Here is a 25,527-nt window from a genome sequence, read left to right as displayed (position 1 = left end):
TGTTGATAACAATTCCTTTATGAAGTGGCATAGTGAAGTGCAGGGGGAAATGCGGGCAGCTGGAAGGAAATGTAGAGTTCACAAAGAGGGTTTTATTTGTTCATTCATTTGCTTGTTTCTGTTTAGTATCAAAGACTTGAACACAATATACAACACATGGAAAGAAACTGGTAGTGAGGAAGACCTTTAATAACATATTCAATTGGTCAAGGTCTCAGAGAAGAGCTGGGATCTAGAGCCTTCATGGAGGCATTGGCCTTACCAAGCCAGCCCTTTGGAGTAAGAGGCTGCCCTCTAGAAAGGACAGGTGCCAACTCAGGGAAGTTGGGGCAGAGCATTTATAGGATTCTTGTTCAGTGGCTTTTGCTTTTGGTTTTGTTTTGGTGTTTTTCTTTCATTGAAGGATATAATCATCCAAGGAGGTGTTGTGACCAGAAGAGATCCAAATGGTGAACCGAGAAAGAAAAAGTTCAAAGCCAGAAAAACACAGCTGAGCTTTGGGTCTGGGGGTGAGAGGGAAGGCTATAAGGGCCGAAGTATAGGTGTGAAAATGCAGAACAGTGAGGGGTCAGTCCTGAAGCAGAGTGTGAAGTGGTAAGGCTTGCAGTTTAGGACATGCACATGCAGGGGTAGGAAGCTGGGCTTCCCAGGTGCTATAGGAGCGGCTGGGCTGGCTGGCTTACATTTGCAAGAGAACCAGGCAACTGGAGGCTTTTTCAGACTCTGGGGGACACAAAGTGAAACAAGGTCTCTAGCCTCACTGAGTTCAGAAGGTAGTGGGAAATCTAAGACTAATCAATGTAAAACTGGCAGCAGGATGACTTGTCCGTTTTTCTCATCACCATTACTATCTTTTGGTTAGGTTGAAAGTTAAGTCACAAAGCAGTACAAGAATTCAACAAGAAAACCAGATGAAAACACAGAGCAGCATACAATCAAATGTCAAATGAGAGATCTAGTAAAAGGATTAGTCCTTTGATTTGCGGGGCACCTGGGTGGTTCAGTCGGTTAAGCGTCTGCTCAGGTCGTGATCCCAGGGTCCTGGGATCAAGCCCCGAATTGGTCTCCCTGCTCAGCAGGGAGCCTGCTTCTCCCTCTCTCCCCTGCTTGTGCTCTATCTCTCGCTCTCTCAAATAAATAAATAAAATCTTAAAAAAAAAAGGATAAGTCCTTTGATTTGGAAGGCAGAAAAGTAGTAAATAAATCAGACTGGCTCGGGAAGACTTCGTGGACACAGACACTAGTCATGCCATGCAGTTGACGCGTTCTGTTATCTTAGTCATGGCCCACAGATAATACAAGAGAACGAGAAGCCATTTCCCATCGACTGCAGAATGAGCTCCTGGAGCGAATGGTCAGAATGTGACCCTTGCCTCAAACAAATGGTAAGTGTTCATTGTCATTCCCCACCCATGACCCCAAATGGAAACTGTGTTCCCAGCATCTCCAGGAAAAGGACTAGGAGGCAGGGAGCCTCCAGCTGAGTTCCAAACTAAGAAGGAAAGATAAATATCTACGTGAACGAGGCTCAATTTGCCTGGAAATCTCAGCGTGGCACACAATAGTAAATGCATGCCACGAGGACCCGGATGCTATAGGAGAGATGGCCAACCCTGGCATGCAAGGTGTTACTTTAACATTAGTGACTGCTTTTAGGGCTTCCATCTTTTTTTTTTTAATTTTATTTTATTATGTTATGTTAATCACCATACAGTACATCACTAGTTTTTTATGTAGTGTTCCATGATTCATTGTTTGCATATAACACCCAGTGCTAGGGCTTCCATCTTAAAACCATCGACTCAACTGGGTCTGGAGGACTACAGTGTTGTGGATGCAGTTTTAGATCATTATCCCTTTTGGCCATTGAAATTCTAATATTTCCAGCTGGTTTTACACAGTTCCGCTCAAGGAGCATTGAGATCTTTGGACAATACAACGGGCAGAAGTGTGTAGACGCTGTGGGAGACAGACGACAGTGTGAGCCCACTGAGCCCTGTGCAGACATGGAGGAGGACTGTGGCAATGACTTTAAATGTGGTACAGGTAATCCCTGCGTCCCCCTTGCTCACCACAGAGCGAAAAGAACGAAGCCTGCTTTTACACGCTCGTGTTTCCAAGTGCGAAAGGGGCCGGTCAGAGGGCTGTCTGTAAATGCTGAACAGCACACCCCGCTGTGGGGCAGGTGCAGCCTCAGAGACAATGATTCCTGGTTTCCACAAGTTAGTTAATAAACAAGGCATCTTTAGATTTACCCTAAAAAAAAAGAATTCAGAAATAACTGTAAAGGGTGCTTCTGAGAATTCAAGTGTGTGCCTGTTCCCTCCCCTCTATCATTAAAGTCCATTTGCTAACTTCAGGAAGAGAAAGGAAATCTGTCGTTAGACGCGCAGTGTCTGTCTTGATTTTGATTGCAGGCAGGTGCATCAAGAGGCGGCTTCTGTGTAACGGTGACAATGACTGCGGGGACTTTTCAGATGAGGATGATTGTGAAGGTGATCCCCATCCCCCTTGCCGTGAGAGGGCCGTGGAAGAATCTGAGCTGGCTCGGACAGCAGGCTATGGGTCCGTATTTGGCTTAAATGTTTCTAGATGAAGATGGGTGAAAGGGGCACCTCTGTCTTGCCTGCCGCGCTAAGGTGGTGGAGGGTCTGCGAGGGCGGGGGGTGGGGGTGGGGAGCAGCTCCCGGGTCTGCCTTCTGCTTGAAACATGCTTGAGCTTAAAAGAAGGTCAGTGTGACATGAGTATCTCGAGATCATTTGGACGAAGCGCCTGGCCTCAGGAGGGTGTCTGTAGAATCTGGAGGATAGGTGATTTTCTCCGAGTCCATCAGGAGATGACACACCTCGGTTGTGAACCTCAGGAAGGCCACAACAATGTTCAAGTGACATGTTACCACTTGACATTGAGTTGCCAGTGGTAGGTCTGGCCATTCAAATATTTGAATTGTCGGTAAGGCTGTCTTCCCTGGGAACTTGTCCTGGATCTATGCCAGGTTATCAGTTCTCAGGAGGTAGAGCATTGTAGAGTCGACCCGAGAGGAAAGGGCAGAAGAAGCAGTTCTGATGGGATGGTGATGGTGTTGAGACTCTGGTTCTCATTACAAAGTGAAGTTTCACCCACTTTCTGTACAAAACATAGGGGCTCTGGCCAGCTAAGCTCGGATGAGAGGTCTTGGACAGTTTAGAACTCAGAGTGTCACAGAATAAAGACCGTCACCCAGAGACCTGCGCTCTAGGAATTAGGAAAATGACGTAGGCCCGAGGTGCTGTTCTGTTCTGTTCCATATAGTCAGAGAAGATCCCAGGGATATCCATGACATAGTTTCCATTTGTTGTTCTGAGCTGTTTTCAGCAAAGGTACTTTGGGTAAATTTCTTGGCAAATTGTACTCAACAGAGACACAGCTTTTCTCAAGTCCACTGGTCTATTGACAGAGATGGCACGTGGCTCTGTTTCACTGCCTGTCATGCGATGTGTCTTATCAACCTCATGATCTCAGTGCCTGGTTCATCATAGGTGCTCCATAAACCCTGGGGGGGTGGGGGGGAGTAGACAAATAGGTGAATCAGTCAATCAGTTCATGAATTAATGAAAATAAGTGCTTCTAAAATACTGTCAGTTGGCATCAGGTAAGATTGAAACTGGGTCCCTAGAAATAAATTCAGGTTCAGGACTTAAGTCCTGGGAATGGGGATAAGGAGAGGAAAGAAGATGGGGATGATGGTAAAAGCAAGGCTAATAGAGGGACTAAGGTACTGGTTCCCAACCAGGGGTGATTTTTTTCCCCAGAGGACATTTAGCAATGTCGGGAAACTATTCTAGGGGGTCACAACTGTGGCGGATGGGATGGAGGACTCAGGGGGTGAGGTAGCACGCTGATATCCAGTGGGTAGAGGCCCTGGATGGTGCCAAACATCCTGCAGTGCACAGAGCAGCCAGACCCACAGCGTCAGTGGTGCTCAGGCTGAGAAACCCTACACCAGGATAGGGGGCAGTTCCTAAGAGAAGGCCTCTGGATCGAGGTTGGCTATAAATGGAGATGTCTTCTCTCTCTAAGCCACATGGAACTTGTACTTTTGAATCTCAATAAGGAGAAAAGTCCAGGGTACCAAGAGTCAGGCACCAGATAAAACATTTCATACACCCTTTATTCACTTTATAAAATCTTGTCCTAGCGACATTCAAGTATTGCCCACGAACTAAGGGTCTTTGGCCCTTAGCCTAAAGGTAGGAGTCTTGAATCCAGTGTACAGTCTTTGTCTCCAAACAGAGGAGGTTCTTTTAATAATTGTCAGTAAATGGTATGGGGGTTGTCGGAAACCTTAGAACCAGATCACTGCATGCTCCAATGAGTTCTGACTCTTCTGCTGCTTTCCTTAGGGAGACACTGTGAGTCTGTGGTGAAAGTCCATTATGACTTTGTTTTTGCTTTATTTGGGATCCAAGAAACAGTTTTCTCCTTAATCTAAACAGATGGGCTTGAAGCAGGGCATTGCATATATTATGTATTTTCGCTCAATGCAAATTTGCACCTTGTGAAAGGATACAGAAATTTTAGCCCGCTCAGCTGAAAAATAATCATTCACAATCTATTCATTTTCTTTGTTCAGAGAAAAAAATTTATGATATAACATTTGCTAGAAAGTTTCATAATGAGGCATCCTAGAGAGCTGGCTAAATATATCATGCTTTGCCACGGTAAGGGCTGGTGACAGGGAATAACACAGGGCTGAGTCTTCAGGATCAAGCAAGAGGGTGGGATCCCAGTTATGGGGAAGGTTGGCTGAAGAGGTGAAAAATGAGGTAGGTCCTCATAGAATAAATCTACCAGCATTTTTTATTAAATTCCCATTACCATGAACAATTACCTATAACTAGTCTTCCTAAAGCCTATTATTCTCCAACAGCTTTCATTTGCATAATACTTTGAACTTTCTTTTCTACATTTTTTTCTCTATAGAGTTTTCATAATAATCCTGAGGCTGTCAGGGGAGGTATTACATTCACTTTACAGAAAAAAGAAAAATGAGAGAAGCAAGTAAGACCATTTTATCTCTTTAGATTCTAGCAGAACTCTTTAGTTTCCAGTGGAACTAAACCCAAGTTTCTCTGACTTTTATAAAACTATATTTTTTTCACCATGCCACCTTACCTTGGCCTCTCCCCACATGCTCATCTCCACCCACATCATTTCCCCCATCACTGCAAAACCTGTAAATCAACACCTTAGCTTCAAAGCAAAACTAACCAATGAAACTCCTTAAGTTGCTATTAATTATCCGAATTTTTGAATTAAGAGTATAGAAGAGTAGAAATCAGTGATTAATATTTAAGAAGAGTTCTCAGAATGGCATGCTTTATTATATTGGTGATATTCTTCAATCCCGTGAACATTATGTATTTATTTACCATGCATCACCATTATTCTTCTAAGGGTTTCTGGGATATATTGAATAGAGGTAATAGGAGTAAACACCCTCGTCATAGCAACAGACTTATAAACTGCTTCTACACAATCCAATCTGGAAAATCTCAACAAGTCTTATGAGCAGTCATATACAATCAGACTCTTTCATACATGAAAGTATAAGTACCCACAGTCATTAATTTATACCTGTTTTTTTTTTTCATTTGAAGAACTCCCCCTTAAATTCTTAATGCCAGCAGAATTCCCTTGTATCACAAATATTTCCGCCTCTTGCCTTGTAGGCATTTGAGATTCTCCAGAAGTGTTTAGGGAAATCCCCTAACTTGCACTCATTGAAAAAATATAAATCCAAACCAGCTGTAAATGATGTATGGTAATGAGTTACTTTTTTATGTGATCTAAGCATAGCACCCCTTCTGTGGAGGGAGCTTTCTTTTCTGGTCACCTGGTAAATGGGAACTGCCTATGGTTCTAGATGCTGGCATGAAAACAGGCATCTCTAGGTGCTGCCAAAATACACATGATTTTTTTATTTCCCAGGCGATGACATTCCATCCATGAGAAGTTTTCATGTTTCTTGGCCGAAAAAAAAAAAAAAAAAATTGGCTCATTCTAGACTAGACTGGCTGTCTCTGTAGTAGTGGAACCAAGTCAAAAGTTTTGAAACATTTCTTCCTTAGTTGTGCTTTAGACTGTGGAGCAGTTTCATTGTAACTTTCCAGATGGATCCAGCCAACTAGTCAGTTTGCTGTTCTGTAAAACAAAACCTTCAAAGTGGGGTATGCATACTGTGGGGTGCAAAAAGACTTTCTAAGGGGGAGACAGGTAAGTTTTAAGGTAATAGTTTCCTCAACTATTAGTGGCTTAACTAATCTATTGAACCAACAGTAAATCTTTGATTCCATACATATGTATTTTTCATAAACTTGAGAAGCTTAACAACCCCATGGCATCCAAGTTGTGAAGCCCGTTCTCCCCTCTGCAGTCCCCTTTTGTAATCACTTAACTTTCACCTTCCAAAAGAAGAGTACCCCCCTCACCCACCTCAATTTTACTCTGTGGTGGGAAAACGAAAAAACATTTCCAAATATTGGTGCTCAGTCGGACTCCAGTGCCTTGTAAGTCAACCCATCTCCAATTCTCTTTGAAAGATATTGTAATCAATTATCAGATAATGGGCTATACAAATAATTCTTAATGAAAGACTAGTCTGTGATCTTTCTTTTTGGCACAAGACTCAGAAGATCAAAGAATCAAGTGACATTGCCATGACAAAATTCCTTCTATTCTTTTCCACTTATGTACATGAGTAAAGTTTCTCAGGATTTGTGTCTATAAAAATGGAAAGTAAGAATACAGTCGATCCTGAATCTTGCCTTTTTCTAGCAATAAGTAGGATTCATCTATGAAGGCAGGAACTAATCACTTAATTAAAAAAGACGCCCCATTCATTTCACTGAGACACCTTTCCAAAAAAAAAAAAAAAATGTTTGTTAACTATTTAAAACATTTTAATATATATACTGCTAATAATTATAACTCAATCCAGAGGAGTTTTTAATTATTTAGACCCGATGGTTAAAGGATACTTAATATTTTTAAAATTTCAATTAATACCTTTTTGGTCCAAAAAAGTATAAAAAAGTGATCCATTAAAACTTCCGAGCTAAAATAACATTACAAGAGGTTAAACTTCTGTGGTGGAAATGGAATAGAAGTATGGATTCAAGAATCAAAAGGGGGTAGGGACATATGGGAAATCTCTGTCTCTTTCACTCATTTTGCAATGAACCTAAAACTGCTCTAAAAAATAAAGTGTCTTTAAAAAGAGAAGAATAAAAAGGAATATCATAAAATGTCTAGTTGCTAAAGAAAGATAAACATTGCAGCGATTTGATACCCACCATCACTATGGCATTTATATTTCACTAGATTTATTTTAAAAAGAGGCAAAATAACTGTACTTTAAGATGTAAATATTTATAGCCTGCTGAGAAATTATATCCTTTGCAACTACTTAAACTTAAGATGAAAAATCTTAGATGTCACACCAACACTGTGCAGGCAGGCAAAATTTGTCATCATGTTTTCATAGAGTAGACAAGCAGAAAATCTGAAGACTACTACCCAAAACCATGCCATACACATTTCCACCTCCAGGCTTTTGTGCACACCATTCTTCCTGCCCTTCCATCCCCATTCTGCAGCGCCCAAATCAAATCCTACTTCTTCTAATCTCTATTTATGACCCTGCTATGGCATTTCTTCCTTTTGGGAACCTGCGCAGCACTTGCCTGTGCTACTTATTTGGCGCACGTGTATTTGACCTTGGACTCTTTTTTGAAATTGGTGGTTATGTGTCCAACTCCATAATTTGAATATAATTTTCATGAGATCAAAGACTGCGTATTAACTCTCTTAATATTACTCACTATTTACTACAAATACTACACTCTGTGTAGATATCATAGTCACCCAAGAGTTAATCATCATTATAACAAAGATTAACGTCATTGTTCCCTGAAAGTGAAGACGTACAGAGTCTCTGTTAATACAGATTTATGAAGGACAAGTTCACTATAGAACAAAGAAAATGTACTGCAGGGCTTGTTTAAGAAACAAACACAGATAATTTGTTTCCAGTGTTCCATGTCTTTGTATCAAAACCTTAGTCATACCAAAGGGGGGAGGGAGGTATTATTCATTTGCTGTAGATGCAGGGATGGGTGAAGAAGTGAAGCTGAAATGTTAACCTACCATGAGGCATTAGATGTTTGAGAAAGTAAACCAGATAGGGCGCCTGGGTGGCTCAGTTGGTTAAGCGACTGCCTTCGGCTCAGGTCATGATCCTGGAGTCCTGGGATCGAGTCCCGCATCGGGCTCCCTGCTCGGCAGGGAGTCTGCTTCTCCCTCTGACCCTCCCCCCTCTCATGTGCTCTCTCTGTCTCATTCTCTCTCTCTCAAATAAATAAATAAAATCTTTAAAAAAAAAAAAAAAAAAAAAGAGAAAGTAAACCAGATAATAACGTCTCTTTTTTCTTCCTTATTCAACTAAGCCTAATTTTTGGCCCTATATTAAACTTTAGGGCCATAGCATTTTTCATGAAAGGTTCTCATAGAGCAAAAAGTCAGAAGTGGTTAACTATACACCTAGCTCCGAGAAAGATATTCCTGAATTGGTTCCTTAACTTACCTTCCTTTAAAGTTGAGCTATAATGTCGTTTCCTTTGTAGATTCAACATTTATTAAGAATGTGCCATTTGGAGGCACCTGGGTGGCTCAGTCAGTTAAGCATCTGATTTTGGCTCAGGTCATGATCTCAGGGTCCTGGGATCAAGCCCTGCATCAGGCTCCCCGCTCCGTAGGGAGTCTGCTTGTCCCTCTGCCTATTTCCCCCACTTGAGCTCTCTCTCTCTCAAATAAATAAATAAAATTAAAAAAAAAAAAAAAAGAATGTGTAGTTTATGTGAAGATGTTGTTTTTAACTAACCCACTGGCAGTAAGATAATCTTTCAATTATTTTTCTTTCATTAGCAATGGGTTTTAGAGTAAACCATCTACACCCTTTGACATATTACTCTTGAAACCAACATCTAGATTTATAATCCAGTTCATTGGAGTTTGGGATGTGGTCTAGATCCATGGAAGAATTTCTGCTTTTGTCAAACTCAGTTGTAGATGTGCAGATCAAACCTCTATTTTGGCCTCCCTGGTCTGGAGCCATATATTCCAGCCTAGACAGCAATGACCGTTCTGATTAACAGAAGTGTACTTCACAAAGAATGAACTGCTCCTTGTTCATACATTGCTTTTAGGTCTACAAATCAAACTTAACTTTTTTAAAGCTAGATAAGATTTCTGTTTCTGAATTAAAGCTTGCCAGATAAAAATATTTTGCTGAGAGGAAAAAGTAGAACTTTTGAGAATGCCTTTTCAGGATGCTGAAATTTTTGTATTTCCCCTTGGAAAGTATAATAGAAATAATATAAGCCTGGAGGGAATGAGGTTCTTGACAAGCAATGAGACAGCTGGAGGAAAAGGCTTCAGTTTAAAGAGAATGGGGAGAGAAAGAGCCCCAATGTTGATTCATAGATTAAAAATTACATGCATATGTTATACTGCCCCCCCCCCCCCCGAGATGCTCTGTTCTCAAATAATTTAAATAGGGTACTACAGAGTTGGCTCTTAGCTCACTAAGGGAGGTTAGCTAAGAGTTACAGCAGTGGAGTTAAGACTCTAGGAGCCAGATGGTCCCTTGCTCCCTAGTTATTGCATTTCTTTCATTGTGCTCCCAACAATGCCCTAGTTGCCTGGAAGTTTATAAGGCCTTCCTAACGTATGCTTGCTGCCAGAGACATAAAGCAGAAGTGAGCAGACTCTTGCTTCTGTTCCTGATTATATCACGCATATATGGGGTGATGGGGACATGAGCCAAAGCTCTCTCTTTCCCAAGCTACAGAGGACTGCCTTGCATTAGCTCCTGGGATTTCCATATCTGATGCTACTCTGTTCATTTTCAGCATCAACATCTTAGGGATGGATCCCCTAAGCACACCTTTTGACAATGAGTACTACAATGGACTCTGTGACCGCGTTCGGGATGGAAACGCCTTGGTCTACTACCGCAGACCCTGGAACGTGGCTTCTCTGGCCTATGAAGTAAGTCTCCTCAGAAGCAAACATATTGCTCAGCTTTAAGCTGAAAAGCCACTTCAATAAATGTAACACTAAATAATGTGAAAAGTTCAGTAGAATAAGAATCTGATGGGCATATAAAATTGACTGAAAGAAGAGGAGGTGTAGCTTCGATCTCTTTAGAAAACATACAGTGGTCTACAGTCAACCCTCAGGAATGGGCGCCTAGTAATAGTTTTGGCAAATACTTAGACTCCATTAGAAGAATCATCTAAAAGCCTGATAAAATAAAAATTAAATTAATGCTGATTTAAGTACTGGGTACACTGCTCATGCTATTTAAGCTCACTTTTTGCTAGCCTACAAATCAAAACTCTTCTTGACATTGGTTTTTTCCTCAGCATTCCCCTAGGTAAGTCCTGCTTGACTAATGTGAGTGGCTGTTTTCACTCACCTCAAACCTCTCTAGCTCTTGTTAAACCATTTCTTAAAATGATTTTTGCTCTACCCAATGCCTCTCCAAACTTAACCACCTTCCTGAAAGTCACCTAAATTCTCTAGAACCATCCACAAACTGGAACCCTCTGTTTAAAGGATCAATATTTGTCACCATTAGAGAGATTTTTTGGTCTAAGCAAGATAAAAATAAAGAATAATAATTCACTTATTCTGAATCAGGAGCTACAATAATCTGTTTTTTTTCAATGGTCCCATTGGTGACCCATAAAGTTTACTTTATTCAGTTTTCACAAAGTCCTTTATCACTGTGGTCACTCGCAACGGTTTCCAAAACACATATACTTTTAAATAAATGTAGTTAATATTTCTTTTATTTTTAATAATGTTGTAAAACAGTCCCTACTCATTGCAGCCTGAAGCGATCCTGCTCTCCCATGAATACTAAATATTTTAAAGTCTGGACTATTTGACTGGCATTTCTTTTACATGTGACCACATTATCCTATTTCTTTTTTTTTTTGTACCTTTAAGGCCAGCATAGAATCATTTTCCCACAAATTTCAGGGAACGTGTTGGATTATTGATTTTTCCCCCTCATGCCAGGTTTTTACCTTCTTTAAGCACATTTTTTGAAGGGAAGATGATCATCTTTCTAAAGGTTATTACAAATGTTCCACTTTCTTAAAAAAGAATACTCCAAAGATAAGGTGACCTTTGTCATTGCTGATGTAAGAAGGGTTGTTGACATCTTACTTTATTTGGTTTTTAGTTCTCAGGTCTGTGTCATACAGTTTTCCTGTCTTCATCACTGTGACCAGCCTCTTAGCTTCTCTCTAGGGGTAGGAATGGCTGTGAGTGACACAAGATGGTCAGGGCCAGGACCTTGCCCATGACTGATCTTGAAGCTACATTTGGAGAGTAAATACACTGTTTTCTCTATTTACAACCCTGGAAATAGATGGGTTTCTGTAGTCAGTATTTTGGATTTTACAAAGATGATGTGTTGCTTACCCCATGTATTACTTACACCCCCAGGGGAGTTGGGAGCAGCATCTCATAACCAAGCACATTAATATTTCTGTAGCAAAACTAACTGATCTTCACACAAAGTGGGAGAAATGAAGACTCAAATAAATTTTTATCAGTTCCAATCAGAATAATGCCTCCAAATGGGTCTTGGCATCAAGTTGATAAAAAGCAGACAGGGATTGTGGGCCTGGATGGTGAGTTGGTGTCAGCTGAGGAGGAGTGCTGATGGAGTTGGCTGGGGGCTTGCTGAAGTTCCCACGTTACTTCCTTAGTGCTCCAGCTGCTGGTGCTCCCCTCACTGTCATCTGGGATGGTCTTGGGAAATAGCCAAATATGTTTCTACCATACGTAAAAGAACATGAACTTATTCAATGGAAATCTCTATTTTGACTTCTTAGAAAGAATTTCTTCCTACACCTTTTAATATCGAATGGAATAGTTTACCTCCTTTTTTGTGTATTTTATTATAGGAACTGAAGGCAAAGAATACAGTGGTCTACAGTCCAGTATATGCATTTTATACTTCCTTACAGCCTCTTATACTAATACTCTACTCAATATATGTGTATATATGATGCTCAACAAATTTTTATTGGATGAATTAATTTTTTAAATCCTGTCTTAGTTACTCATCAACAGTAATTTACTGTCTTTTATGTTTTGAAAGAATTCTACCGAACTATCAGTGTATGAGGAATATTTCGTACTAATGACATCTGACTCTGACACATTCACCCTCCCTCAGTGCCTCTTCTCTCAAGAGTGGCTCTGGTTCTCTGGCTCCCCAGGACATAGTACATAGGTTGGAATCCCAGCTCCACTCCTAAGCAGCAGTGAGATCTCGGGTAAATTATTCTTCCTCATCCTGCCTCAGTTCCCTCATCTGTAAAATAGAAATACTGATGCCTATCTCGTAAAGATAAATGAGTCTAAAACACCCGGGAAGTTATCGGCACATAGCAAACGCTCAATAAATATTTGCTATCATTCTTTTTTTAAAGAATATAATTAGTAAAAGACTTTGTTACGATTCAATGCATAATTAGCATTCACATTACAGGTCAAGGTCTACTGGCTATTTAATAAATCAGAAGTAATACTGAACCACTGAAGCCTGCAATTATGGGGAAGAAAACAGGGATGGTGTCATGTACAAATCAGTTCCTTTTCCCTTGTCTTTCTTTGGTCCTCCCCACTTTTGTTCTGGAAAGTAACAATTGGTAAATCAGGTTTCAGGTTTTTATTACCATTTTCTTTAAACCTGGGTCACCATGAATATGTAAGATTTAAGAGATCAACAAAGAATTGTAAAATGCACCTGGATTCTAGTTGTCCTTTCCCCCCAATCCTTCCCAAATCCTGGGTGACTTTTATATCCTGTGGACCCTGCCAATAACTTTTTGTTGCCTCTTAACCTCTTGTGTCTGTTCTGCTAGAGCCACTCACATCTGGAACCACATCCTTAGCTGTGTTCACCAGAACTGTGCTGCATGTGGATTCCAAACACTGGGGAATCCAACATTTAACCCTTTGCCTCACTGCAACTGGCCCATCTCTCAGCTCTCACTCTCACTTGTGACCACAAACCTACTCTTGGACCCCATCGAGATCCAGTTCTTTGGCACTGGCTTTCCTCCCATTCCATCTTGCTCCTCTGGTTTTCAATTCCTTCCTAGAATCAGTCCAGATCCATTTTGACCACTCTTGATAATATTATCAATGCCCTTGACTTCTATTCCTTCTATAATCCAGAAACACTCCAACTTTTGATGAACCCTATTAGTTTTCTGCCCCTCTTGTAAACTTGTACTGCTTAGAGAAATTCATAATGATATAAGAACTCTTGGCATTATACCCTCACCCAGGGCCTCCACACAGCTCAGCTGGTCCACACACCTCCCCCCAGGCTGCACTCCTCCCCAGTCCACACAGGGGTGGTTTAAAATTTCCAGCATCCCCCTCAAGCTCCTCATCTGACCATTCTGGCCTTGAGCTCGGTAGATGGCATTAGCTTCAACTTGACAGAGAATACCAAAGCCTAGAAAAGAATTTTCTAGTTTTTTCTTCAAGGTTGTCCTTGTGTACAAACTTACTTCTCACTCAGTCCACCCTTAACATCCTTCTATTCTGTCTCAGTAGAAAGTGTGTCTTTCCATATGTTGGATTCCATGTCAAGTGCCTTGTTAATTATCTTCTTAAGCCTTCTGTCAACCCCTCTCTCATCTTCCACCCTGCCCTTAATATATAACTAAATACTTCAAGACTCTCATTAAAAAAAAACACAAACACAAGAAGGAAACACCCATCTCCACATACTCTTCTTATCTACATTTGCTGTCTCAATTTTTGCATTTCCCATTAACTCCCTAACTATATTAGTTCACTAGGGCTGCCATAACAAAGTATCACAGACTGGATGGTTCAAACAACAGAAATTTATTTTCTCACAATTTGAAAGGCTACAAGTCTGAGATCAGGTTTCTTCTGAGGCCTCTCTCCTTGGCTTGTAGATGACATTTTTCCTGTATCTCCCCAGCCTCTTCCCTCTGTTTGAGTTCTAACCTCCTCTTTTTATAAAGGCACCAGTAATATTGGGTTAGAGCCCATTTTAATGACCTCATTTTAATTTAATTAACTCTCTAATATTTGTATCTCCAAACACAATCACATTCTGAGGTACAAGGGCTTCGGACTTACACACATGAATTTGGGGGGAACATAGTACAGCCCACAACTCCAAATCTCTATTACCTTCTTGCGCAAACTGCTTTTGCCAAAGTCCATCTTGAAGTTTCTTTTGAGCTCCCTTTACTTAGGACAGCCCCTAAATATAGGTCTTACCAGAGTTCCTACTTCACCTTGTTTCACTAGTCTCTGTCTACATATTCTCCTTGGGTTGATTTCATTCCCTCCTATGGCTTCAATTTTCACCTCTAACGTGATGGCTTACAAATACTATATTACCAGCCCATGTCTCCCTCTGAACTGGATACCTATATAGCTAGTTGTGTGCAGTCATCACACAGTTAACATACCCAAAGCTGATATCCACTCTTAACACCCAGTTCCCTGATTCTTGCTTTTGATTTCTTCACATTTTTTTTTTAAAGATTTTATTTATTTATTTATTTGAGAGAGAGAGAGAGAGAGAGAAACAGCATGAGAGCGGAGAGGGTCAGAGGGAGAAGCAGGCTCCCCGCTGAGCCGGGAGCCCGATGTGGGACTCGATCCCAGGACTTCGGGACCATGACCTGAGCCGAAAGCAGTCGCTTAACCAACTGAGCCACCCAGGCGCCCTGATTTCTTCACTTAAATGGATACAATGAAACAATGAAATAATATCTTCCTAATCACCAAATTCAAAATCTGGGAATCATCCTAAAGACTTCCTCTACAGACGCATCTCCCTCAAAGTCTACAGTATCCAATCAATCTCCAAGTTCCATTATTTCACAATGTCTCCTAAATTTGTCTCCTCTTCTCCATTCTCACTGCCATGGCCACGGCCTTAGGCACCTGTCATTTCTCAGCTAGGCTGCTGTGTCTTCTTATCAGCTTAGGACCTCTAGTTTTGCTCAGTTTCAATTCATTCCACACACATCAGTATGAAGATAAATGATAAATCTGATCTTATCACTTAGCTGCTTAAATTTAGTGAGTGTTTCCCTGTAGCCAGCAGGATAATAATCAATCTCTGTGATAGGGAGAAAAAGGTCGTTCCTAACCTGGCTTTTGATTACCACTCCTCCCTCAGCTTTCTCCTCTGAATTCTCTGTTTTGGTTAGATGCCCCACCTGTAAATTAATGCAATAGCCTCTGCTTCCCTTTCTGTTCTAGCATTTATTTTGTTGCATCATATATACCCTAAGTCAAGTTTCTAGTTATTTTATTTACTGTGGAATCCTGAGAAACTAACCTTGTATTTTTTGCTAAAAAAAATGATCACTGAATTAATAAATAAGTGCATGCAGTATATTAACAATCTTTACTTTTTAAAATATTTAATTATTTATTTTGGGGGGGAGAGCGAGTGGGGGGAGGGGAAGAGGGAGAGAAAGAATCCCAAGCAGACTCCCGGCTGAGTGTGGAGCTCCACGCAGGGCTCAATCTCATGACCCTGAGATCATGACCTGAGCTGAAATCAGAAGTCAGCTGCTCAACCGGTGGTGCCATCCAGGCCCCCCAACAGTCTTTTCCTTAAAAGCTCATGCTTCTAACGAAGGCAAGAGCCCATAATCAAGTAAATATTTCATTGGAATTGCCATTAAGATTGACAACAAAACAGAAAACAGAGGCTTAATAAACATTCTAACTGTACTTTCTGCTGCAACTTGAGTCCATTTAGAAGCCCTGGCAATGTATAGATCAGGTTTATTATGCACCTGCTGATTTGTTTATTGTATATTGATGTTTCCAAGGAACAAAAGACTGGTCTATTTTGAAAGGAACTATGGTCTATGATAAACTAATATGAGTTCAAATTTGGAGTCACAGACAGGAATCAAATAATGAAGGTTCTCATATGCCATATTAAGTAATTTGGACATGATCCTGAGCATGAGAAGGCAGCCACTGAGGACAGCAACATGGTCAGAGTTTCATTTTAAATCTTTGTGTTTTATGGATATAAATTTCAAAAGGACAAGACCAGAGAGGTAATGACAGAAGGAGGCTATTTCATGGTCCAAGAAGGAAATGATGAAAGACTAAACTGTTTATATAACAGTAGAGACTGAAAGGAAGAAAGGGAATCAGCATTTTTTTTTTTTTAAATCTAGCATATTTAAGAACTAAAGAGTTCACTAATGAATTGGCAACAGGGTAGCATATGGTCAATTGGTCAGTTCTGAATTAAGACTCTCTGGGCTTAAATCCTAAGTTCCTCCACTTATCATCCATGGGACATTAGGTAACTTATTTATCTTCCTGAATCTCAGTTTCTTATCATAGAGTGGAGTGGTAATAATACATACTTCATAAAATTTTGAAAAGGTTAAATGTGTTAATAAGTGCAAAGTGACAATTATTTCTCACAATTCTGGAGATGAGAACATCAGAAGTTCTGGAAGTCCAAGATCAGAGTGCTAGTCTGGTTGAGTTAGGGCCCTCTTATGGGCTACAGACTTCTTGCATCCTCATATGGTGGAAGGGGCTAGAGAGTTCTCTGGGGTCACTTTTATGACAGCACTAATCTCTTCCCAAAGTCCCCCCTCCTACCATCGAAATGGGCATTAGGATTTTAACATATGGATTTTGTGGAGGGACATAAACATTCAGACCATAGCATTCCCTGTGCAGAACAGTTCCCCACTGTATGCTACAGCTCCAGTCTGTGCTGACTGAAGAGATGGCTGGCTCCTTCTCAGACAAGAGTTACAACCTATTGCAGAGGACCTCTGGGAAGAGTTTCACCACTGAGATTAACAAACCTTCCACTGATACCTGACAATTGTCAAGTTGGCTAAGAATTCTTTTTTTCTTTTTTAATTTTATTATTATGTTATGTTAATCACCATACATTACATCATTAGTTTTTGATGTAGTGTTCCATGATTCATTGTTTGTGCATAACACCCAGTGCTCCATGCAGAACGTGCCCTCTTTAATACCCATCACCAGGCTAACCCATCCCCTCACCCCCCTCCCCTCTAGAACCCTCAGTTTGTTTTTCAGAGTCCATAGTCTTTCATGGTTCATCTCCCCCTCCAATTTCCCCCCCTTCATTCTTCCCCTCCTGCTATCTTCTTCTTATTTTTTTTTTAACATATAATGTATTATTTGTTTCAGAGGTACAGGTTTGTGATTCAACAGTCTTACACAATTCACAGTGCTCACCATAGTACATACCCTCCCCAATGTCTATCACCCAGCCACCCCATCCCTCCCACCCCCCACCACTCCAGCAACCCTCAGTTTGTTTCCTGAGATTAAGAATTCCTCATATCGGTGAGGTCATATGATACATGTCTTTCTCTGATTGACTTCTTTCGCTCAGCATAATACCCTCCAGTTCCATCCACGTCATTGCAAATGGCAAGATTTCATTCCTTTTGATGGCTGCATAATATTCCATTGTATATATAAACCACGTCTTCTTTATCCATTCATCTGTCGATGGATATCTTGGCTCTTTCCACAGTTTGGCTATTGTGGACATTGCTGCTATAAACATCGGGGTGCACGTACCCCTTCGGATCCCTCCATTTGTATCTTTGGGGTAAATACCCAGTAGTGCAATTGCTGGGTCGTAGGCTAGCTCTATTTTCAACTCTTTGAGGAACCTCCATACTGTTTTCCAGAGTGGCTGCACCAGCTTGCATTCCCACCAACAGTGTAGGAGGGTTCCCCTTTCTCCGCATCCCCGCCAACATCTGTCGTTTTCTGACTTGTTAATTTTAGCCATTCTGACTGGTGTGAGGTGGTATCTCATTGAGGTTCTGATTTGGATTTCCCTGATGCCGAGCTATGTTGAGTACTTTTTCATGTGTCTGTTGGCCATTTGGATGTCTTCTTTGGAAAAACGTCTGTTCGTGTCTTCTGCCCATTTCTTGATTGGATCATTTGTTCTTTGGGTGTTGAGTTTAAGAAGTTCTTTATAGATTTTGGATACTAACCCTTTATCTGATATGTCATTTGCAAATATCTTCTCCCATTCTGTTGGTTGTCTTTTGGTTTTGTGGTTAAGAATTCTTTAATTGAAAGTTTAGTATTTTTAATTTTTAACTAGGTTGTTTAGTTCAGGGTTTTTTTTTTTCCCCATGCAAACATGAAAGTGGTAAAAAAAAAAAAAAAAAACAGTCAAAAAGTCTGAACATCACAGAAGATTATTCAAGGAAATATAAGCCAGCTCCCACTCCAGATTTCCATTTCACAGTTCCCCTTCTCAAGGGCAAACACTTTGCTTTGTCGATTTCTCTGGTAATTTTCTGTGCACATAAAAACCTTTCTTCGCTTGCTTGCTTTCCTAGTCTTTTTTTTTAGTTTTTTATTATTTATTTATTTATGTATGTATGTATTAACGGACAGGAGAGTGTAAAGGTTCAGAGTGCAGAGCTCGTCTTAACCTTTCTGCTTAAATTAATTAACATGCGTAAAATATTCAAAGCAGTGCTGGCCCAGAAGCCTTCAGTCAGTGTTGGCTTTATCATTTCTTTCTTCTTTTCTTTTTTTACACAAATGGAAGTATATTGTGCATCTGTTATGCAAATTGCTCTTTAATTATTAACATATTAACATTTGAAAGTTTGCTATGTTCTAAGCTCTTCATATGCATTATCTCATTGCATTATCTCCTAACAGCCTTTAGGCTATGTATGGTGAGCATCTCTTTTTCATAGACTAGGAATCAGACACAGAGAGAGATTACTGTGTCCTGTCCTCAGAGTCATGGAGTCTTTATCAGAGCCCAGCGATGTCACTTCAGTGTTTCACTCTTAACTCCTTTGCTCAAATACCTTTCAAATAAATTGCTTGATTTTTCTTTCATCTGTGTTTATTTGGGGTGTTTTTTTTTGCATGTTGTTTTTCACAGCGTTTCATCGTTCTCTTTTAGACAAAAGCCGATAAAAATTTCAGAACTGAATATTACGAAGAACAGATGGAGGCATTCAAAAGAATTGTCCAAGAGAAGACATCAAATTTTAATGCAGATATAACTTTAAAATTCACACCTACCGAAGCAATTGAAAAGTCTAAAAGCACACTTAAAGAAACTCCTGGCAAAAAATACTTCAATCTTGCAAATGCTGAGGGTAAATTTCGATTTACATATTCCAAAAATGAAACTTACCAACTGTTCTTGTCACATTCTTCTAAAAAGGTAAGACCAAACACTTAATATAGAAGATATAATGGGATATTTTTCAAACTAACCAAACACTTAAACTTAAAAGAGTTTTAAACTCTTTTAAGTTTAAGTGTTTGGAGCAGATAGAGTTCACTGGAGAGAGAGAGAAAAAATAATACTCAACAAATCCCCAAATATGTAGCTAGGAGGTGAGGAAGAAGAATGCTAACTGAAGAAGGGGCCATGGGATCTGCAGTATATGAGGGGGCGAGATACGTGGTGGTGATAAACAGAGAACAAGCATATTAAGAATTCGGAACATACTTTTGGACTGAGATTGTGGTAATAGACTATTGAATTTATACCATCTTCAGAATGACAATGAAGAATCAGACTGAGGAATTTGGTAATTCATTGCAATGTCTTACACTTATGACTATTTACTTACTGGAAAGCGTCTCTAAAGTAGATGCCATGAAATTGTACACATTGCATATGACATTGGTCTGCTTACTTTGTAATCACACCCTTAATTTAAGGCTTTGAAAATGTGTTTGTTTTTTAATATTTAATCCACATTTAGAATTTTGTTTCATCACCTTTGAAATACAGGAAACACTTTCTGTAATCAGTATGATGCTGGTAAAATGTTCATTCTTCCTTTTCTGATAACCTGTTTAGATACCCTCTCCTCCTTTAAAAATAATAATAATTCACACTTAGTACTTATGTTATGCCTAATCATACAATTGTTTTGTATGGCTCTGTACCTTGTCTCTATATTAATATGCATACCCATCCATACAATGTAGTTGGAAAATCCTTTAAATCATACAACAAATATTTAATGTGGATTTCTTATGTGGCCAGGCACTGTTCCAGGGGCTTAGAATACATTTGTGAACCAAACTAAAAAAGATTCCTGTCCTCATGGAGCTGAAAGTTCAGCAGGGAGAGATAGACAAAATAAACGTAATAGCAAAAGAGTGAGATATATAGTATTTAGAAAGTGATAAGTGCTATGGAATAAAGCAAAAAGTAGAATAACACAAGAGAAATCAGGAGTGCTGGGCAAGTGGCAATATTAAAAAGAAAGTCCAGGGTAGACTTCATAAAGGAAATGAAATCTGAATGAAGATTTGAAGGAGAAGAAATAGCCAAATAGTCATAGTTGGGATGATGTACCTGGCAGAAGGAACTGTTAGAGACAAGTCTCTAAGGTGGGAACATATCTGCCCATTGGGCCAAGTGAACCAGGAGAACGGGTTAGAAAGTTTATCCTGATAAACCCAGATCATGAAGGGCCTCACAGCCTGTTCTGAGTTTAGCTTTTTCTCTGAGTGACATGAGAAGTCAGTAGAACTTTTTGAATAGAAGATTGGCATATGCTAGTATATTTTAAATGAGAAGAAATTATGAGAGTGAAGAGCAAAAGTAAAAAGGTTTGTTGAAAACTATTGCAGGAATCCAGGTGTGTGCAGATGGATGGAACAGGTATAGAGTCAAGCATGAGTCTAAGGTCTAAACAACTGGAAGGATGGAGTTGCTACTAACTGAGATAGAGAAAACTTTCGGTAGAGCAGGTTGAGAGAATAAAAACAATAGTTCAATTTTAGTCAGATTAAGTTTGAGATGTCTGTTAGACATTCATTTGGAGATGTTAAGTAGGAAGTTGGTGTTATAAGTCTGGAGTTTGACAAAAAGATCTGGGATTGAGCTATAAGTTTGGGAGTTGTTCGTATATAGATGGTGCTTACAGTCATAGGGTTTCGTGTGACCGCCAAGAGTTAATGTAAATAGAAAAGAGAAGATCCAAGACTAAACTCAAGGAACTTCAATAGAAAGAGGTCTGGCGAAAGAGGAAGAACCAGCAGAGGACAGCAAGACGTGGCAAATCTAATGCCCTAGAACTTCACTACTCAAAGTGTGGTCCATGGATCAGCAACATTAGCATCAGCCGGAAGCTAACACCTCAGCCTCTAACCCAGACCTATTGAATTAGAATTGCATTTTAACAAGATTCTATGGGTGATTTGTCCACACTTTACAGTTTGAGAACTGCCCTAGAAGAAAAGAACCCGTATCAAGGAGAAAGGAGTAATGAACTGTGTCAAATGTGCGAATATTTCAAAGAAGAAGGACTAAGAAGTAACAGCTGCTGGCTTTAGCATTATGAAGGTCATTGGTGACCTTGACAAGAGAAGTTTTGCTGAAGTAGTGAGGAGAGCTGCATGACTGAATTAGATTTAAGAGAAAATAGAAAGAGAGGAATTGAAAACAGCCAGTATAGAAATTTTTTTAAAGGAATTTTGCTTCTAATGAAGGCAAAGAAATTGGTAGCAAATGATTAGACAAGTGAGGCCGAGAGATTTTGTTTTTATTATCTAAGATGGAAGGAACAACTTTGTATTTGGATGGAAATGATCTAAGATCTACCTCTGAAATAAGTTGAGCCAAAGAATGTTAATGTCTCTCTGACAAGTTATACCTCTTAATTTTAGCAACAATGAGGAGTCCAAATATGTTTTGTGCATCCTTGAGACTCCACTGAGCATTATTATGCAAGTCATCAGAATGCGAATTCGTTGTTGAAGACTGAATCACTGACCATCACCCGAAGCCATACAATGTGAACAGTTGTGCTTCTGAAACACAGAAAGTTTGGTGTGATGTTCATATACACCAACATATACTTTTAAAAAATAATAAAATGTTTTCAACTTCTATGCAATCAACATGTGTTAACCACTACTATAGCAAGAGAAACTTAAATGAACTGTCTACAAATCATAGGTGTCCATTGTAGTTTAGTTTTGACTGGGATAGTCTGTGGCATTGAAACACATAGTTCTTTGTCACTGCCTCAGTTTTCTCCTGGAAATTTGAGCCATCATCCCTAGGAATGCTTAACTATTCACTCATTTAGCTTACGTTTCTTAAAATGTTGTTTATCCTATCTCTGTTATAAAAAATTGAAAGGACATAGAGGAAGGAGCAGGGAGACCTGAGACCTAGGTTTGTAGTACCAATCACTGCCAAAGACTATTTTTGTGATTTGGAGCAAATAACTTGATACCTTTGGATCAGAGTTTCCTCATCTGCAAAATGAGAAGATTGGGCTGCATATAGAATGTCTACATTTCCTTCCATTGTCAACATTTTACAATCAACTTGGTGGGGTATAACTTACAAGTGATAATGCAAATAGCAAATATTTTAAGCCTGTAGTTCCATGAGTTTTGACTTTTGTATCCACCTGTGTGACCACCTTGTCAAACAAGACATAGAACATTTCCATCACCTCAAGAAAATTCCCTCATGCGCTTTCCAGTCAATCCCCTACTGCCTGAGAGGCAACCACTTTTCAGATTTCTCTGACCATAGCTTAATTTCACCTGGTCTAGAACTTCATGTAAATGAAATCATACAGTACATACTCTTTTGTGTCTGACTCTTTTCACTCAGCGTAATATTTTTGAGATGTATTTATGTTGTTGCGTGTATCGGTAGTTTGTTCCTTTTTATTGCTAACTAGTAGTACTTTTTGTGAACATACCACAATTTGTTGATCAGTTCTTCTATTTCTGGACATTTGAGTGGTTTCTAGTTTTAAGCTCTTCTGACTAACGTTGCTCTAAAAGTCTCGTACGGATCTTTTTGTGGACTATTTTGTCACTGATCGTAGGTAACTATGTAGAGGTGGAATTGTTGACCACAGGGTAGATGTGGGTTTACTTTTACAAGAAATTGTCAAGCAGTTCTCCACAGTGATTAGGCCATTGTACATTCCCACCAGCAGTGCTGAGAGTTCCGATTGCTGCCCATCTTCATCAACAGTTGGGACTAACCACATTTTGAGTTTGCCATCCTACTGGGTTAAAGTGGTCATCTAGGGTCACTGCTAAAACATTTGTTGCCTGGGGAAGTTCTAAATTTTGTGATTTTTTATGATTTTTAAATTTTGTGATTTTTAAATTTGAAATAGTGGCGATGAAACTCATATTTTTTTTCTTCTGTTCTACAATCAAGGAAAAAGTGTTTCTGCATGTGAAAGGAATAATTCATCTGGGGAGATTTGTGATGAGAAGTCGGGATGTCATGCTGACAACAACTTTCTTGGATGATATAAAAGCTCTGCCGACTACCTATGCAAAGGGGGAATATTTTGCATTTTTGGAAACCTATGGAACCCACTACAGTAGCTCTGGGTCTCTAGGAGGATTCTATGAACTAATATATGTTTTGGATAAAGCATCCATGAAAGAGAAAGGTATACCTGGAAATAGAGTTCTAACTTCTAATGTTGTTTTAGCCAATCATTATTCCTATTGCTGATCTCTTTCAATGGTTAAAGGTTTTAAAATAAAGTCCTGCTTCTTTGAGAGAACTCTCTCCCTGCCCTTTGGCATCTAAAACCCTATCAGACAGCAAATTGACTTCTACCTCAAACAAGATGACTTGGTCATGCATTATTGAGAAATGCACAAAATTGTACTGTAATTTAATATCAGTTGGTGATGCTGCTTCTAGTGACATACTATTTAAAAGGTGAAAAAAGTACAAGAGACATAATTTACATAATCTATTTCTTAATCAATAAGCTGGTCCAATTATATGTATGACAATTATCTTCCAAAGGATTCTTCAGTATTGGAAGGAAAATATTGTTCTCTATTTTCTTTTAGGGAGGAGGAAGAAAGTAATATTAAGATTGTATAAGTCTGGTGTCTTAAAGCAAGGGTAGAAAAATCAGTTTTACCTCATCTTATGACAAGTCTAATCATAGGGTGGTAGCTGAATTGGGTCCATGTTGAGTAGATTTCTGACCACACTTGGAATGTGGAAAGAAGGTCATGGTGGATCATCAATGTCTGCCACACGTACAGGAAAAGCCTATGTACTACATGGTTACCATACTGGCCTAACAGCTTTATCTAAGCCTTTTAAGAATAAAGTAGATGCAAAGTGACTGTGTTAATCAGTTTTAATTATTTACTTTGTGAGTCATTATTTCTAGTTATAATATTCCTTAAAGAGGAGATAGGCGCCAACATATCTCCTTTCTCTGCCCTCAGCGTTCTTCAGTGTGTCTCTTAGGGAGGGAAGTGTTGGCAAAAACCTTTTCTATAGCTCCTTCCCTGTAGCTTCTATCTGTGTCAAGTGAAGAATGGGATATGGCTATAAACTTGAAGTCTGACATTGCCCCCATAGTTGGTAAGCACTTTATAGACAAAACAAATATGACCTGGCCAGAACAAATTGCTCTTGATGCCTCAGTCTTGAGCCGGGAGAAACACTGCCAGGGGAAGTGGAATATGAGGTTATTTGGCTTATACTGCCCTACAGGGCCATATATAGAATGATGAAGTCTCATGAGTCCTGCCTGGTAGGCTATTTTGATAGATATCATATGGGCGAGGGGCACACGAGGACTATGTCTTGAGTAACCTGAAAATCAGAAGAGAAAGGCTCAACAAGGATGATCAAAACACAAGGAACACTTCAGGCTAAGAGTTGCTCTGGTGAAAAAGCTCCATGGGCTAAAATTTTTAATCTTGGATAACTCAGACCTACCCACTTAAATTTACTTAGCATCTGGCCTTAGTAGACAAGGATCATTAGGTCAGTTCTGGTGTCTTTGAGAGGGAAGTCATCTTTCTCACTTCTTCATTGGCAATACCTGAAGATCAAGCCATGTCCTCCACCTAGATTTGGGATGTCCAGGCCCTTTCTGAACGTGAAAGGTCCACAGCGGAGGTAGAGAAGCTAAGTTCATTGGGATCACTTAGGTATTTTCATCCCCATCTTCAGAATCAAAGTCTTTATGCTTCTTAGGTTACGGTTGGAAATATAGTATTCTGGATTTCTAGCATGGTCTTCCATTTTTATCCTCCCTCTCCCTTTCTCATGGGGAAAGCCACCTGATATTTCTCAAGTTCTCACTAGTTGTGGGTACACAAAAAATATTTGTTGAATAAATGAATGCCTGAATACCCCAGATCCCTACTTCTAAATTCCACCATGAAACCCTGGGTTTAACTTAACTTCTCCCTTTCCTTTTTCATAAAGTATTTTGGCATGTGTGTGTGTATGATCTGAAAGATAAATAAGAGCAAAAACCGACACAGTCAATGAACTGAGGCAGTTTACCCTTAAAATAAAATTATTATTCTCTCTTCTAAATAGA

General features: G+C 39.6%; 1 protein-coding gene across 1 annotated transcript in view; it reads left to right on the top strand.

The window, feature by feature from the left end:
* Positions 1–25,527, top strand: part of C9 (complement C9) — a 53,935-nt gene that overhangs the window by 12,168 nt on the left and 16,240 nt on the right. The window contains exons 2-7 of the mRNA XM_032415326.1: positions 1,280–1,385; positions 1,902–2,046; positions 2,418–2,565; positions 9,952–10,090; positions 19,107–19,373; positions 23,370–23,610. Coding sequence (XP_032271217.1) covers positions 1,280–1,385; positions 1,902–2,046; positions 2,418–2,565; positions 9,952–10,090; positions 19,107–19,373; positions 23,370–23,610 — 1,046 coding nt within the window. The remainder of the gene's footprint in view (positions 1–1,279; positions 1,386–1,901; positions 2,047–2,417; positions 2,566–9,951; positions 10,091–19,106; positions 19,374–23,369; positions 23,611–25,527) is intronic.

This window comes from Phoca vitulina, unplaced genomic scaffold (assembly GCF_004348235.1).
Source record: "Phoca vitulina isolate PV1807 unplaced genomic scaffold, GSC_HSeal_1.0 scaffold17, whole genome shotgun sequence".
Lineage (NCBI taxonomy): Eukaryota > Metazoa > Chordata > Mammalia > Carnivora > Phocidae > Phoca > Phoca vitulina.
This window is presented reverse-complemented; position numbering and strand designations above follow the sequence as displayed.